Genomic DNA, 16,235 nt, shown 5'->3' with positions numbered 1-16,235 from the left:
TTGGTGCTTCTTGCTTGGATGATAGAATCCTTGGATCTCATAACCCTCCCAATTTCCATTTTGTAAGAACATGCAGATAAATTACGCTATACGTCGTTGCATACACAACCTATAAAACATTTATACTAAAGTGAAATGCAATCAAAGAAATTAAATTTTACTTTGAATTTTTGTTCTAAATGTAGCTATTGTAGTTTTCTAATCATTTCCTTTTTTTAAGATTAGTGCCAGAACATCTGTAAATACAATCTATAAATATTTTTTGATATTCGTTAATGATTCAAAAGAATTTGGTGGGATAAAACTGAAAAGAGATGAAATCAACTAAAAATATGCCTATAAAAATAATCAAATAATTGGACATGAATTTTATAATTTTTTACAATGATATGCAGATTAATTTTTTTCTTTTATTTCAAAAGAGCAGAAACCATAAATACACAAGCTCAACTTCTTGTTTTTATTATATCACAGGTCAAATACAAAATGAATACTTGAGAATGCTCTTTATATCAACATATTGTAGACTCCATGCATTGATCAAGATCTTAGAACATCTTGTCTTCTTTTAAATGAGATCTAAGTTCATTCGATAATGATCATTCATCAAGATATTTATAATATAGTTTTGAATGATGATCATTGAACATAGTTTTAGATTTTTTTCTTGTTGGCATTGGAAAGAGACTATCATATGACTCAGCTAAATATATGATATAATCCTTACAACTATAGGGAGAGTTTTCGAGGTATTTTCCACCTCCTAAAATCCATTATCAAACCACACTCATTCACACGCTATAGGACTAAGTTCAAACAATAAGAAATATTTGTTTGCCATTTTAGTACAATGGCCATTATATATTAACAGTGACGATCATTATGTAGCATTTTTGGCATTCATCCATATAAATTAATATTCATAATTTTAAATTTCTAAAGTAGCAAAGAAAATGATTTGTCACTCAATCAACAATCACAAAATATTTTTTATTGACCATTATGTTTTATTTTTATTTTAGAGCATTATTCTTATCGCAGCATATTTTTTAATCTCAAACTATATTGGTGCGAGTTTGATCAAACCTGGACTATTAACTGCCGTTATCACCCTTGCATGACGAACCTTGGTTCCTCCATGTACGGTTCAATTAACGGCTAGAATTTGCTTGTCCGTTGATATCAAATCACGGCCATTGGATTTGACGAAGCCTTTCTGTAATTTTCCCAAAGATAGAGGGCAACAGTACAAGACAAAAGGCTATAAGATTCGCTGCTCCGAGTTGCCGGCTAGGGTTTTGGTGAGTGCGCGCTTCTTTCTCATTCTCGCGTCCGCCGCCGAGCCAATCTCAGAAGGTGCGACCGGGAAGAACGCCGTTCTAAAATGGTAAAGCCGATCCCATGGGGATTCCTCTCGGTGTTTCGCTAATCCTTGCTCTGAGCGGCGGCTTTTACTTTCTCTGTTTGGTTTGATGGCAGGGGAAGGGCACGGGGAGCTTCGGCAAGAGGAGGAACAAGACCCACACGCTCTGCGTGAGGTGCGGCCGCAGGAGCTTCCACCTCCAGAAGAGCCGTTGCGCCTCCTGTGGATACCCCTCTGCGCGAATCCGCAAGTGTAAGTGCTCTCACCGATCCAGTCGCAATCTTTTGATACTTTTCTTTTTTTGGCTCTTTTTATTTTTTTGAGTTTTTTAGTGGATTAAGATATTGTTTAGGGCATGTACTAGTTATGTTGATGTCTTATCAGCAACTCATGGATCTGATGGATTTGGTGAATTTTCTTTGTTGGAAAATCCACGAAATCGCAACACGAAATTCTGTTTTATTCTTTAATGCAAAAATTTGGATAATTTCCGCAGACTGATGGGCGCTGTTTTATCTTTATAAAATTTGTGCGTAATTTCTCTGTAACTTTGCCTCGATTTAGTAAATCTAGCGCTTTCTTTGAAGGTGATATGAGTGTTTAAATCTCTCTAGCTGTTAATTTTTTCAATAAAGCGTTCTATCATTTAAAAGGAGCATTTAAAAGGGGCAAACTGTTTAAGCGGCGGCGGTTCTGGGCAATGGTCACAAGGGCATGAGATGTGCAACGCATGCTACTGCGTGAAGGGAATGAAATATTGGATGAAATGATTGTTGCCCCACGCTGGTTCAATTTTTTTTTTTGGAAGTTAAAGTCCAGTCCATCCTTGGACTGGAATTTAACTTTTAGTCTCTATTGACCAGTTTTATAACAACCGGTTCAGAGGGCTTGTGATATATAATTTTTTAGAAAAATTAATTCCCCATCCTTTCGATGATTGTGGTATAACAGAAAGTACTTATTGATCGAAACTGCTATTTTTGGACCAAACATTCTGCTAATCCTAATTTTCGGTCCCTAATAGTGATTTTCATTTTTTAAAATTTCGAAGATGCCCCACAAACAAGATTTTAACAGTTGAAATGCGGCACAAAATTCCTGCTATCAAAGAAGACTCGATCAAAAGTAGTTTTTTATGGAAACTCATCCCGCTATCCCCTGGCCGATTGTCGAGGTCCTGCTATCCCCTGGCCGACTTGCTTCTTATGTATTCTTCTCCAAGTTGATATACCGATTACCGAGATCCCAATATCCTGGCCGATTGCGATTCAAAGAATTTTTGGCCAGTAGAGATTTTTTATGGAAACTTATTTCGACAATTGAAGTGGGCAAATTCTCTTCTTCTATGTTTGCCAAATCTTTTCTTTCCCTTTTGGTTCTCTCTCTATAAAATATGAGGTAAAGAAGGTCCGTAAAGAGGAATCCTCTGCACTTTGTTGCTTTTGACCGTGTCTTCTTTGAATCGCAATCGGCTTGGGGATAGCAGGAATCCTATATCTGCATTTCAACCCTTAAAATCTTATTCTTGGGGCATCTTTGGAATTTTAAAAAATGAAAATCGCTATTAGGGACCGGGAATTAGGGGTAGCGGTATGTTTGGACCGGAAATAGAAGTTCCGCTCAATAAGAACTTTCTATTATACCACAATCAACGGGAGGTTGGGGAATTAATTTCTCCTTTTTAAATTTTTTTTCCTTATTTTGTGTACGGATTAATATTTGTACTCCCACTTTTATTTCATTTTTTTTTTTGCTGTGATGTAATAGTTGTCTGTGAGGCATCTGAAAGCAATAAAGAAAAAGGTAGAATGAGTTAAAATTTGGGGCTAAATAAGAAAAAATCTAGGAAAAACGTAAATTGAGGACATGTTTAATCAATTATTGATGATCTGTTTTCGTGCAGAATATGTAGACCACTAGAATAATAATTTGTACTAAAATCGTGCAATAAAATAATGCAACAAAATACTCTGTCAATTGTTCCTATATTTTTCTGTCATGACATATTCTAGCCTACCTTTTGTTTCTTATTAAGGAGACACTGTGATGACTGATGCTTTGGCCCAAATCCATTGTGGCTTACTCCCAGCAATTTGTGGCAGTTTTAGTACTTTCAACTTCATTGATTGGATAACTTGGCACTTGACCTTGCTGTGAAGTGGTTTTTGTCAGTGACAAACATTCTATATATCTATCATGTAACAGATAATTGGAGTGTGAAGGCCATAAGAAGAAAGACAACAGGCACAGGAAGGATGAGGTATCTTCGTCACTTGCCTCGAAGGTTCAAGAGCAATTTCAGAGAAGGTATTGCCCCTTTGAATGAAGACATTCAGAAATATTTATGTATGCTGCAAAAGCTAGAATCAGATCATTGTGTTGATTTTTAGCATACAAGGCCTATATATGTCGATCAATTTTTGCTTGGCATTTATGGCTATATAACAAAGGGCCAGTGGCTTATTTATCTTTTATCTGTAAATTTCTTTTGGTCTTTTGCTCATTTTGGTCATTGTTCAACTCTTTCGTGATGGTTTCATATTAACCTTGTTTTATGTGGTCACTGGCTATAATTACTCGAAACTTTAATATCAACTGAAATATTTTGGTTTCAGTTTCTCTTATTGGTATTCTTATAAATCATGTGGATTTTCTCTTTTAGGAACTGAAGCAACTCCAAGGAGGAGGGCTACAGCAGCGACATCTTCTTAACGGGTTCAGAGAGCTGCTTCCATTTGGATGACAGTCACCAAGAAGCATTTTGATCAGTTCTGCTTGACCAGTTTTTTTTGTTTGTTTGATTCTCGTTGAGTTACATTTTAGCAAATTTTTATTACTGAGAATCGAAGGACATAATTGTTTACATGCTTAATTTGGTTAAAGGCAGTTTGGTTATCAGGATGAACCATTCATCTGTTATCATTGGCTGTGTACTTTAGAGTCAATTAAATGGATCTTACCGAGGAGCTGTATCTTCTTCGTGGTTTGAGTTCTCACATGCTGTTCTTCTTTAAATGAGTTTCTGGTTGGCTATCATAAATTTCTTTCGTTCATTTCTTCTACTCTCCTTGTTTAACCTGTTAGTGATATGATATGTCATCATGTAATCTTTTGGCGGTATGAACTTTTTTGTTGAAATTGTTTAGATATTTGTGGATTCTATCATCCTCCCAGTGCCCAACTCTTGTTAGGATGGAGGGTGAGAAACATCTGTTAACTTCATGTTTGGTGATCATTGAATTACTTGATCTGTCCTGCTGGCAACAGAATTGTACTCAGATCATTTCCTGTAGTTAATCGGCAAGTTTACCGCCGAGTTCAAGAAATGGTTCGGGTGCTCGGATGCATCAATCGTTATGAGAAAGGAGCAACAATATTCTTCGGGGGGAAGTGGTTCTTAAGCGTCTTCGTATTCTCGGCCAAAGACCTTGTATCCTACCGGAGTTGAAACAGAAATGATGATTTTATAATTATATGAGAACATGGCGAATTGGCCTGGGTTTGATTGTTGTTTTGGTTTGGATATCACAGTTACTACATGATTACCTGATATTATCGATACTTAAATTTTAGAAATTTTTTTTTGTATGAATATCTTTCTAAATATTGAATTTTGCATGAATATTTTTTAAAAATTAATATTTGCATGTATATTTTTGTAAATATTTGTTTTGTTTTTCTATTTTTTTATTTTTATTTTGCATATTTATCTATCTATTTAAGGGCATTAAAAAAATTAACAGTTTCAAATTAAAATAATTAAAATATTTTTAATGGGTAGACGTGTAAATAGATTGCGATCCCAAAAAAAACAATAGCATAATTATAAAATTTTATTTTATTTTTAATATATATATATATATATATTAATATCGTTAAAATAACTGTTATATGATGATCATTTGTACAATAATAGAGTTTTATGAAGGTTTACATATAAATATCATTTTCGTAAGAATATTTATACAAAATTCGATATTTAGAAGAGTATTCATATAAAAAACACTAAATTTTATAACGTCTGATATAAAAAATGAAATCTATAAAAGAATTGGCCCTTTATTAAATAAAATAATTAGTGACTTTACTTTTGGGAATCCGACTTCACAATTCTGAAGTTCTTGTTATGCATGAAGATGAGTTTGAGTTTTTCAACTAGGACTGGTCATAAAACAAAGGGTCAGTGTCGTATTTCTTGATGTCTCCTAGTATTCCAAATGAATGAGGAACACGCTCGGGTATGTAAAATTGCTGCGCAAAAAGCTTCATCTACCATTGGAGCAAACGGGAAAAAAACGAAAAATAATGAATGATGCTAGAGAGGTTGATGTGCTTTTATGTAAAATTACTGTGTAAAAAGCTTCATTTACCATTGGTGCAAATGGGACAATGATGAATGTTTGCTAGAGATACTGATGTGCTTTTCTACTGAATGACAAATTCTAGGGTGGACCCAAAGGAGTCTGGTGCTTGAAACTGAAATATTGAAAAAGAATTGGTTTGGAGTAATGCATTTCATGATGCCTCTCAGTCAGTAACATAAAATCTAGGGCTCGTTTGGTTCGCGGGAAAAGGAGAGAAAATGTGGTCAATGAAAAAGTAATGAGATGCCTCTTATTTGGTTGGAGTTTTCAAAGAAAAGAGAAGAGAAAGTTGTATTCTCATGGGAATATGATTCTCATATTTTATAAGAAAGTTTTTCCCATGAGTCACGAATCACTCTATTTTTTTTCCAAAAAAGCCCTTCAGCATTAAAGAGGCATTAAAGACCTAATTTTTATTAAGGGTATAATAGAAATTATATATAACTTTTTTTCAGAAAAATGGATGGTCAAACAAACATAAGCACTCTAGAAATCTATTACTTTCCCATGGTTAACTAAACATGTCAAAGGTATTTTCTCGGATATCTTCTTTCTAGAAATCTGCTTTTCAGAAATCAAATTCTTAAGAGGAAAAATGCTTTCGGCAAACCAAATGTGCCCCCAGTGTAATTGTGGAGAAAAGGAATTAGAGGGGATGAAGATCCTTTAATTGTCAGGTTTTTGAGATATTCCAAGTCATTTTTTAAAACCCCCAAAAAAAAAATTGGATTGTTTGATCTCAAATGACAATGTGGTTGGAGACCCTTACTCCAACTCGATAAGCAAGCAAACGACTCTACCTTACGGGCTACATTTGGCGAGACAGGGTTAAAAATGAAAGGTTGGTCCGCAATGTCATCGATTCGGCTCATGCAACACCCAAGCCATGTCCAATTCGCTGGCTAGCTCCTTCCATTTAGAGCCCATCTCAATAAAAACCAGCCCAAAGTACTGGGCTGGTCTAGCCCAACATGCACCCCTGCTTCCACTATCCGGCATTTTCCCTCCCATATCCGGGAAATCCCGCTGATACCATATACCGAGGCCCTCACCAAGGGTTTTCCTCGCCACGCCGCCCTCTAAGCTTCCTCCTAATCGCCGTCTTGCGAAGCCACTTCTCTTCTCTCCCAGCCAACGATGTCTTCTTCCCAGGGCCGAAGGGGCTCTCTCCCAGGGACGAGCGACGACGGCAAGGGCGTTCTCTCTAGGTTTTCGAGCTCCATCTCCCAGTCGCTTATCGTGTCCCGCGGGAAGCGCACCGCCTCGGAGGCCGCCACTGTCGCCAAGAAGCTCCTCTGGAGCACTGGACGCGCCGCCTGGATCGCCGGCACCACCTTCCTCGTCCTGGTGGTGCCCCTGATCATCGAGATGGACCGGGAACAGCAGATGAACGAGCTCGAGATGCAGCAGGCCAGTCTTCTCGGTGCTCCCCCTCCCTCCATTGCCGCTCCCGCCGCTCCCAAGTGATCGTCGTTCAGGTCAGCAAGGTTCTCCCCACCTATGTTTGGTTTCCCTTATGATCAGGGTTCTTGATCTTGTAATAAGCTCAAGCGATGGGTTCCTTATGCGGTGCGGATTCATAAAGCTTTTGCCACTTGAAGCTGCTATAGCCTCTGGTTAATTAAAGTCATATCTCTATACCGAGTTTCTTGTTCTCATCTGACACTTTTGTAATTTTTTAGCAACTGATTATTTTGCTTTAGCGCTGGAATTAGATCTGTTTTGTTTATCCTTGGTGATTATATCAGATGGAATGTTTTCAAGGTGTTGTGTTTCTTTTGATTCTTGGTTGTATCCCTGAATCCATGTCTGAGTTATCTTGCATTGATCAAGAACTCGTTTCTGTTATGTTCTCTGAAACCCTAGAATTCAAGCATTAGGCCTTGCTCTCATAAAAACCGCTTCCTTCATCCACTTCTAGCAACAAAAGCGAAAAAGAAAAGGGAAAAAAACCCAGTTTGGTATTGTTTTTATCTTCTGTTTTCATTTTCAAAAATTCCAATAAGAAGATTGAACTAGACCGAAGGTGAGCTTGAGCTTTGGGTGATTCCATCTGAGTTCGTTTCTCAGCAGCAGCAGCAGCCAAGGCCAGGGCAAAACAGGGGTATGGGAAAGAGAGGATTCCGTCCGTTTTCCAGTGAGAAGTGGGACTAGATGATATGGCTTGGTGGCAGAGAGATTTGAGGGCCTTCTATAGCCAATTTTTTCGAGTGTTGTAGCTCTTATTCCTATTAACTGGGGTCTAAGAGATTTAAGATCAAGTTTAGTTGTCTGGAGAGAGCGAATGGGAGAAGCATTAAATGCTTGTTCTGTTTCAGCTTTGTGTAAGTTGGGTGGATGTTGCACATCAGCTGATATAAACCGTTCTGAATACCAAATGGACTTGAAATCAGGCCTTGACTGGATAAATATGTTGTGAGGATCAACTGGACTTGAACTGAGTTCTTTGCCAAGTTCTAAGCTCTGACAAGAGCCACTGACTGGCCTGAGTGCCCTAACTTTGACAGGCAATGTTTTCCTCTCCTTTCTTCTTCTTCGTGCAGATATGCCCATGCTTGTACAGAAAGCCAGTGACCTCTGAGTCAAGAATGTTAGTTTATGATAAGATCTGAGATAAATGTTACTTAACAACAAAATGGATTCAAGGGTGCAGGGCATAAGAAGGTTGATCTTCACTTCAGGTTAGTCTTTGTCCTATAGGAGGTGCTGTTTAGAATTACTTTCAAGATGCAACAAAGCATCATTAACAACCTGATTCAGCGCGAATCATCTAAATTTGATCCTTTTTTTGTTTTTTTTTCACCTAAACTTTGTGTCCTTATTCATTTGTTCTGATGTGCCCTTGTGAGACTTCCTTGCTGCCCATTAAGGTTCTTGATTAAGTTGAGAGTCTGAAGTGATAGTAACTTTGTTGATTTTCTGTTTATTGTTGAAATCCAACAGCCAAAGCTTTGTTTGTAGCCATCTCCTCTGCTATAACTGCAGTCATATTGATATTTGATTGTTCATCAATCTCTACTATTCAAAGCAGCCCTGATTGTAAGGATTTTAATTTCTACAGTGAAGCTTATATTCTTATACTACTGAAGATTTCTGCTTCAGTTTGAATGCCTCTCCTTGTCAGCTCTTCAACCTTGGCTTCGAGTTCTTCTGATTGAACGCTTAATTCGGCATTTCCATTTGTCTTAATGGTTGGTAGACAATGGATATATGTCTATTGAATGCTGTATTGGCCATTATGATGGTTCCATGTATGCAATAGATTAGTAACAGTAGCATATTGGTCATCTTACAAATGGTATGACCATGATAAATTTTCCTCTTATCATTTTCAATAGATTGCATGTGGCTTTATTGGAAACAACTTTTCATATGTAAAACATCCATATTATTGTCGTCAATTGTTGTACCAACTATTCCCTGTTACGGGTATTTGCTGGTAACAACAGCACGGAATAACAAAAGATTAGGTTTTCCTTATTTTTTTCTTTAAGCTAAATAATGCCCTGCTTCCAACCACTAAGCACGGTCTTCATGTAACGCTGTTTTGAGTACCAGGTATTTGAGGCGGACCGGAAGCGAACTTGATTTCCCATTGCAGCAGACGGAAACCACACCCACAGTTCCCGTAAGTAACACCCCAAGTGCAGTGTGGTAGGAAACCAAAAGCTGATCTACACCTAGTACACGTACGTCAGAGCTTAGTTTCAACTAACGTGACAGAGAGGGCCCCAAGCCTGGTACCAAGAAGAAGAAGCGTTATGTGAAAAAAGGGGTCGGGGACCACCATTTAGGCTCTCGGCAGAATTCATGGTAAGTCTAGTACGGAGCATCCATTTTTTTTTAAGAATATTTGGTTCTGAAGTTTTTCTTAAAATGCCTTTTTTTTTTTTTTTTGCTTCGGAATATTTGGACAATGGTAAAGAATGAATTGACCTTTCAAGTTAAGCATATATTCAAAGAGGCTAACAGGGCCGCAGACTGAATGACTGCTTATATGGCTTGCCACTCCAAGAGCACCTTATGGGCCCAAGAGGAAGAGTTGTCTAGGGTACTTCATAATCTATTATTTTCTAATTTTATTGAATGTATCCATACTTGTAATGTATGAAATATTTATTGTAATAAAAAAAAAATAACAATAATAATTTTGAGCCACAAAGTATTTTCTTAAAATACAATATGAATTCTAGGAGGAACCAAGAAGAAATAGTTATGTCGCACCTTATTCTTATTTATGTTTGATAATAATGTGCGGAATTTCTTTTGGGTGAGGGTATTTTATCCATGGAAAAAGGAAGAAAAAATATATATGATAAGTTTATGACACCTTTTCCTCGGAATAATTATGTTTTTCTTAAACAAATTTAATCAGTATAATTGTCATTCATTATGCCTACTTCTTGAACATTTCTATGCAGGCGTAAGGCTTGTTCCAGCTCTTATGCCTTTAATTTTCTACTAAATGCGATCAAAAATTCGTTTGATAAATATCATGTGTATTTTGAATTTCATGCTTACTTTATTCAGGAAGATAGGCTCTCATTGTCAAATAAAAAACATAGTCCATAATGAGAAAGATAACTTGGTGACACTTCCCATACATATATATATCTATCTAAATATACATACATACATTTGTATGTATTCAAATTTATAATTTTGTTGCTATAATTGGATCAATTTGTAATTTATCAAAGGAAATAATTTTATTTTTTACTTATCATATTGGTTAGCTTTATTTGCCTGGGAAAAATTTTGCCAATTAATACATATCATTAAACTAGTGATGACATCCCGTGTGCCGGATTCTGGCATTAAAATACATAAATAATAAAAGTGTTAAATTAGTATTATTATAGCTGTCATCTGATGCTATTATAATACGTATATGTTTATTTGTCGTGCTATCACATAAAGCCCAAACCATGCCACAAGGAGATGGGCTACTTTGATGAGTTGGACTATATACAGATCTGAGGACCTAGTAGAAATCAAATTCACAGGTACATTTTAATCTCATCAGCAGATCAAGTGGCCATGGGACCACAAAGATCATCCATCGGTCAGAACCCATCCTCTCTTCTCCAAGCTCGTGCACCAAAACGAAGAAGCAATGGTTTGGCTCCAATGAAAGCTGAGCACCGCCCATCCTCTACTGGGCACGAACTGCAACGCAAGCTGGCGGTGTCAGAGCTAGCTAATCTCCAGATTTCGCTCATTGCACCTTCCCTTTTATGTTGCATCATTGTCCATCTCAACGACGCCTTCCCTTTTATGTTGCATCATTGTCCATCCCAATTATAGATGCACTCGAGCGGTGGTGTTACTACAATGAAGAGAGAGAGAGAGAGAGTATTTATAATATTCTTTTAGGTTACTCATGTTTATCGCGAGACCAACAGACCTGCTGATTAAGTCGCCTTCCATGCTGTTCATCATTCTGGCGAGTTTTTTTTGAACTCAGAGCTCTAGTATTTTTTCTTCTTTGCTGCTTCTTCTCCTCCTCCTCCTCTTTTTTTTTTTTTTTTTTTTTTTTTTTTTTTTTTTTTTTTTTTTTTTTTTTTTTTTTTTTTTTTTTTTTTTTTTGGACATGGCGCAGCTAGTGTGAACATGAACCAAAAAGAAAAGAAAAAAAAAATCCAAGATGGGAAAGGGACGTGGCTGCGGTTTCCAATATGACAAGCACACATGAGCTCGCTTTAGTATTAAAGGGACTCCATTACTTCCGAAGGTGGGATGGCGATTTTTCTTCTTTTTCTTTTTTTCGTAATCTATGGTGTCCTTTTTCAGGCGTGCAAGGTGCAGTGGTTTAGACAGTTCAGGCACCGAGGGACTCGGATGCTTAATCGTTCAGTCGATATGATGACACGTTATATGATCTCAAGAGAATCTGTCTATTTTCGATATGAAGCCTGAACTCTCTAGTCGCTTTCTGTCGGTGAGTTCCTGCATCATTAATTTTTTTATATTTTTTTTCAAAAATATTATAGTTATTAACATATTAATAATTTGATTTTTAATTAAAAAAAGTGAAATAAGAGAAGCACACCAACTTCAAAGCGTTCTTCAACGACATCAGCGACAAAGTTTCAAGTCAAATTTGACGAAGACAACCAGTATACTCTCTTTCATGTACACTATACATGCCAAAGTCCGATTTGTTATAATGCAAACTAGTGAATACGATCCACAGACGTGTGGCAACTATCCTCACTTTTCTCCACTGTTCCTCGAATATAAATTAACTGTCTATTATCCTAACCAGCCACGGAGCAAGAAGACCATCCCCGCATATCCAATGCTATGAGGCGTAAATTCTGGCAATAAATCCACACTTGCATGCAGATCAAAATCATCCACAAACACCCAAACTTTTGAATTGCACGAGACAAACATTCTTGCCATGGTATGCGATACTAGTCAATTTTGAATCAGAATTGACTCTTGTTGCGTTTAACCGACGACCAACCCGGCAAGTTCGAAACACATGGAAGCTACATCATAAGTTCGTCCATTGCTTTCACACCCATATAGTTGTCACATTAGAACTTAAATAAGAACAATTTATGAGGGCAAAAGTACTCAGAACACCTCGAGTAATCACTCAAGATCACTTGCCTGACTGGCAGATGAAGCCTATGAAATATAACAAACGCATGATTTTTTTTTATTATTTACGGAAAACTTTAAGATATTTAGAGATCAGATTTTTTTTTTCTTTTTTTTAAAGAATATTAGCAGAAAAGACATTCCCCAGCAACCAGTCGAGCACTTTGTCAAGGTCTAACATTCTTGGGGATTTCTTCCATCAACAATTTCATAAGCTCAGACTAGACCCAACAAGAACGGCTTTAAACTTTGAATTTTGTTGGCCAGGTCAAGCTTCTAAACACCCTATCGTCACCTTAGCTATAACCGATATTCAATGGAGACCTGATCAAAAAGTACAAATAACGTTCATCCAATCCATTTGCAGCACCAACAACCAATAACACTGCATTTCAGGAAATATATTGCTACCATTCACCTCAGACTGGAGATTCGGTTAATCTAAAAATTTTAAGTAGCCTATGCGTCTCCAATCAGCAAGACAAGTTTCAAAGCAAATATTAAAATTTTGAACAGACCTGCCTCGGAGTAGCGGCCTTTGTTCCAAGAGAGAAGTACGATTGAAGCCCACCATGTTTCATTATAAAGAAACAAAATTCTCACAAAGATTTTGGAGAAATTATTGCCTAAGTTGCATGCATCAGTGTGGTCCTGGATCAATACCAAAATACATGCTCCATGAATAGGGTCCACAAAAACCAGCTGTTGTTATCAACTCTGGGCGCGGCCACATGGTTCATGCAACGTAGGCAATAATTTCTTTCCCTCATATTTGAAAAGGAAACCGAACCAAGTAAATCATTAAAAGGACATTTAGTTGAAAAACTCTCCAAGCCCCCCACCCCCCACCAAAAAAAAAAAAGAAGACGAAATTAATACATCAAAACAACTAGAATGAATTAACAAAAATTTATCCCGATGGATTAATTTATTTGGAAAAAAACCCATGATTGTGTGCACTCCTAGCATCTCTATATAGAGACAGAGATATACATGATGGAAATGAGACAAGGAGCATCTTCGAACAGAGCCAAAGATTGGATCAATACCACCACCCCAACCCAAACCCAACCTCCGCGCTCCCACAGACACACACATTATTCTCTTCTCAATTCTCACCCTCCTTTGCCCCGCTCCTCTCACATGCTGGATCCCAAGGAAAACGCCAAAAACCCCCCTCTGTATCCCACATCCCCCCTCGGCAGGAAAAACGACCATTCCCACGTTTCACCACACCCTCCTCCCCCTAAAATTTTCTTTTCTCCTCCTCTACAACTCCTCCCGTACGTCTCACCCATCACCACCAACCTTCAAAAGTCTGCAGCTCAGAAACGAGAAGAAAAACAAACAAAAAGAAATTAAACACACAAACAACAAAACCCAATTTCGCAACACATCGCTATCACAGAAGAGTTTAATGGGGTTTGTTTGCTAGGAAATAAGTGCTCACCGTCTTTTTTCTTCATTAGACTCCGGGCAAACAGCAAGCAGATTACCAGAAAACCCAGCGCCGCTGCCCCTCCCACCACTATCGCCACCGTCTTCGCTGTTTGCTGCCCTAATCCCCAATTACCGACCCAAAATTATAATAGAGAAAATTTCTACAAAACTATAATAACAAAATAAGGAACTGAGATCAAGAAGAAAGGAAACAAAAAGGAGTTGATATGAGGGGTTTTTTTTTTTTTTCTTTTTTGTTCTCTATGGAATCAATAGAAAATAGGAAGGGAGGAAAGATTAGGGACCTCCGCCGCCGTGGGGGATGCCGTGGGGGTAGTAGGAGTAGCTAATGTAGCATTTATCGAGGTAGACCTGGCCGGAGGGGGCGCCGCCGCACTCCACCTCGGACTTCTGGACGGCCTGGGACACGCACTCGGCGCAGTCGCTGGTGGAGAGGTCGCCCTCGCACTGCGCTAGCGCGTACACGGACGCGTAGCTCGTCGCGTAGAACTCCGCCCCGCCGGCGACCCCGCTCTGGAGCTGGGCAAAGGCGGTGTCGCGCTTCAGCTCAAAGTCCCCTCTGCCGCCGCCGGATCCGCAGGTCTTGAAGAGCATCTGGGTGCCGGAGACCTGGGGGAAGCCGGAGACCTGGTAGAGGGCGTAGCAGCCAGTGAGCTGGACGCGGGCGGCGACCGCGGCGCCGCACAGGGAGCTCCACATGGGGAGGACGCGGCCGACGCAGGCGGAGCAGTCGGAGGCGCTGAGGTCGCCGCGGCATTGGAAGAGACCGAACATCGCCTGGCCTCCAGCGGATGAGGAGGTGGTGGTCTTGTAGAACTTGGCGGTGGTGGCCTGGGCGGTGAGCGAGGATGTAAGGGCGGCGAGGGCTTGCTGGGAGGCGCCGCCGCCGGCAGTCTGATTTGCGCAGCCCTTGTAGATCAGGGCGTAGAGATCGGCCGCAGCGGATGGAGAGATGGACGAGACGACGGTAGCGAGAACGAGGGTTAGGATTGGGAACAGAGACGATGTTGGTGGAGAGGAGATTGGGCGAGGAGGATGGGCCTTAGGAATGCCCATCTATCTAGGGTTTCTCACTCTCTCTCTCTCTCTCTCTCTCTCTCTCTCTCTCTCTCTCTTCTTCTTCTCTATCTCTCTTTCTTTCCCTTCTTTTTTTTTCCCTTAAACCCCCACTTCCATTCCATGTGATGACAGTGGAAAGGAGGGGAGATATGGCATTCTCTCCTCTTTTTCGTGTTTTTAACTTTGTTGATGTGAGGGATTTGGCCTTTTCGGTGGGGCAGGGGAAGGAATTAGGAACAGGCAGCGGTGGGGGAGGGCCTCTCTCTCTCTCTCTCCCCCTCCCTCCCTCCCTCCTGAGGGGTACTTATGGTTGGGACCAGGGCGATCTGCTTTAAAATAAAGTCTCAAACTCAGTGGTTTTATGACCAACTTTTTGTTGCGAGATGGGAATGATAGAGCCACTATGGTGATGAAATGGGCGAATGGGAACAGTGAAGAGTAAGTAGTTTTATTACTCATTAAATTTTATGAGATGTCAATAATGTAGAGAAAGAGAAGTGAAAAATGGAGTGGGCATGGTGATGGGCTTAGTAAGATTGGGCTTCTGTAACGTTAGAATGCAAAGAGAGAATCTAATTTGGTAGGGAGTGGAGGTGAAGACACGTATCAGAAAATTGGACAACATGAGAGTTTGACTATTTGAAATATTTTTGAATTTTATGGGGCCACCGAGTTTTTTGTTTGTTTTAATACCTTGCAAAATAATTTTATTTAGACAACGTTGATATTTATCCTTCATCATGTTTAAAATCTAGCTTACGGGTCTTTAAAATTGTAAGCACTACTCTTTATTAATTGTATCTTTGTTTCTTGTATTTGGAGGAAAGGTCTTTGAAGTTTAGGGGGTCCAAGGCTTGGGACTCAGGCAAAAACGTGATTGCGGATTTGGATGAAGAATTTGGTAGAGGAACACTGGATGTGCTATGAGCTTGTGTGTTTTAGTACAGAAAAAAAAGTATTGTTTGCGATGCTTCACATTGTGCCTCCTCAACTTTAAATTTGATGCAATTATGTTTCTTTACATTCGCCCATCATTTAGCTTAGCAAGCAGGGCCATTGCTACCTTTGCTACTAGCTAAATCGTTTTCCCCAGAGAAGAAATAGCCTCCAAGGTTCATGTGGCAGCTGCCATTCGCACAGCCAATGTGACCTACAGGCTACATCAATATTCGCATCGAAATCAAAATGCTGGTGCTGCCATTCGGACTAATAAACGCATAGCCTATAAACCTTGCTCATCTAAATGAAAACAATTTAGATACTTTCTTAGATGATGCTTGTTCAAATAATCATGAGTAATGCTATAGGTGCCAGTTTCATTCCTTAGGAATTCCTCCTGCCATGTAATTGTGTCCTACAGAAACTAGTAGAATAAA

The 16,235-nt window shown here is 39.0% G+C and overlaps 3 protein-coding genes across 8 annotated transcripts; 2 read left to right on the top strand and 1 right to left on the bottom strand.

The window, feature by feature from the left end:
* The first annotated feature begins 1,255 nt into the window (after positions 1-1,255).
* LOC120110798 (large ribosomal subunit protein eL37z-like) lies at positions 1,256-4,359 on the top strand. The gene is made up of 4 exons (XM_039126408.3): positions 1,256-1,387; positions 1,480-1,615; positions 3,569-3,670; positions 4,026-4,359. Exons 1-4 carry the CDS (start codon positions 1,385-1,387, stop codon positions 4,073-4,075), a joined length of 291 nt encoding a protein of 96 aa, XP_038982336.1. The 5' UTR covers positions 1,256-1,384; the 3' UTR covers positions 4,076-4,359.
* Positions 4,360-6,686: 2,327 nt separating this feature from the next.
* On the top strand, positions 6,687-11,316 carry LOC113462527 (mitochondrial import receptor subunit TOM9-2-like). Of its 5 annotated transcripts, XM_039121385.3 has the most exons (3): positions 6,688-7,205; positions 9,286-9,540; positions 9,653-11,316. In XM_039121385.3, the coding sequence occupies exon 1, from the start codon at positions 6,865-6,867 to the stop codon at positions 7,192-7,194; it is 330 nt and encodes a 109-aa protein (XP_038977313.1). In that variant the 5' UTR covers positions 6,688-6,864; the 3' UTR covers positions 7,195-7,205; positions 9,286-9,540; positions 9,653-11,316. The 5 variants fall into 5 exon arrangements, with proteins under 5 accessions (XP_089779820.1, XP_089779818.1, XP_089779819.1 ...); XM_089923694.1 differs by having other exon boundaries at positions 6,687-9,540; positions 10,754-11,316; XM_089923692.1 differs by having other exon boundaries at positions 6,687-9,540; positions 10,734-11,316.
* A 1,922-nt stretch (positions 11,317-13,238) lies between these two features.
* Positions 13,239-15,239, bottom strand: LOC120110796 (plasmodesmata-located protein 2-like). 2 transcript variants are annotated; one of them, XM_039126405.3, is made up of 3 exons: positions 14,085-15,239; positions 13,790-13,897; positions 13,239-13,657 (listed from the first exon to the last, which is right to left on the bottom strand). In XM_039126405.3, the coding sequence occupies exons 1-3, from the start codon at positions 14,854-14,856 to the stop codon at positions 13,650-13,652; spliced, it is 888 nt and encodes a 295-aa protein (XP_038982333.2). In that variant the 5' UTR covers positions 14,857-15,239; the 3' UTR covers positions 13,239-13,649. The 2 variants fall into 2 exon arrangements, with proteins under 2 accessions (XP_038982333.2, XP_038982332.2); XM_039126404.3 differs by having other exon boundaries at positions 13,790-13,892; positions 14,085-15,187.
* Positions 15,240-16,235: the final 996 nt, after the last annotated feature.

This window comes from Phoenix dactylifera, chromosome 6, assembly GCF_051530095.1.
Source record: "Phoenix dactylifera cultivar Ajwa chromosome 6, Ajwa_hap1_PhDact_Kaust_v1.1, whole genome shotgun sequence".
NCBI classification, from domain to species: domain Eukaryota; kingdom Viridiplantae; phylum Streptophyta; class Magnoliopsida; order Arecales; family Arecaceae; genus Phoenix; species Phoenix dactylifera.
This window is presented reverse-complemented; position numbering and strand designations above follow the sequence as displayed.

Coding starts and splice junctions, on each gene's coding strand:
- LOC113462527 (XM_089923694.1), top strand. CDS start 6,865: ATGTCTTCTTCCCAGGGCCGAAGGGGCTCTCTCCCAGGGACGAGCGAC.
- LOC120110796 (XM_039126404.3), bottom strand. CDS start 14,856: ATGGGCATTCCTAAGGCCCATCCTCCTCGCCCAATCTCCTCTCCACCA. Junction 13,893..14,084: donor CATCCCCCACGGCGGCGGAG/GTCCCTAATCTT, acceptor GGATTAGGGCAG/CAAACAGCGAAGACGGTGGC. Junction 13,658..13,789: donor TCTAATGAAGAAAAAAGACG/GTGAGCACTTAT, acceptor TCTGAGCTGCAG/ACTTTTGAAGGTTGGTGGTG.
- LOC120110798 (XM_039126408.3), top strand. Junction 1,616..3,568: donor CTCTGCGCGAATCCGCAAGT/GTAAGTGCTCTC, acceptor ATCATGTAACAG/ATAATTGGAGTGTGAAGGCC. Junction 3,671..4,025: donor CAAGAGCAATTTCAGAGAAG/GTATTGCCCCTT, acceptor TTTCTCTTTTAG/GAACTGAAGCAACTCCAAGG.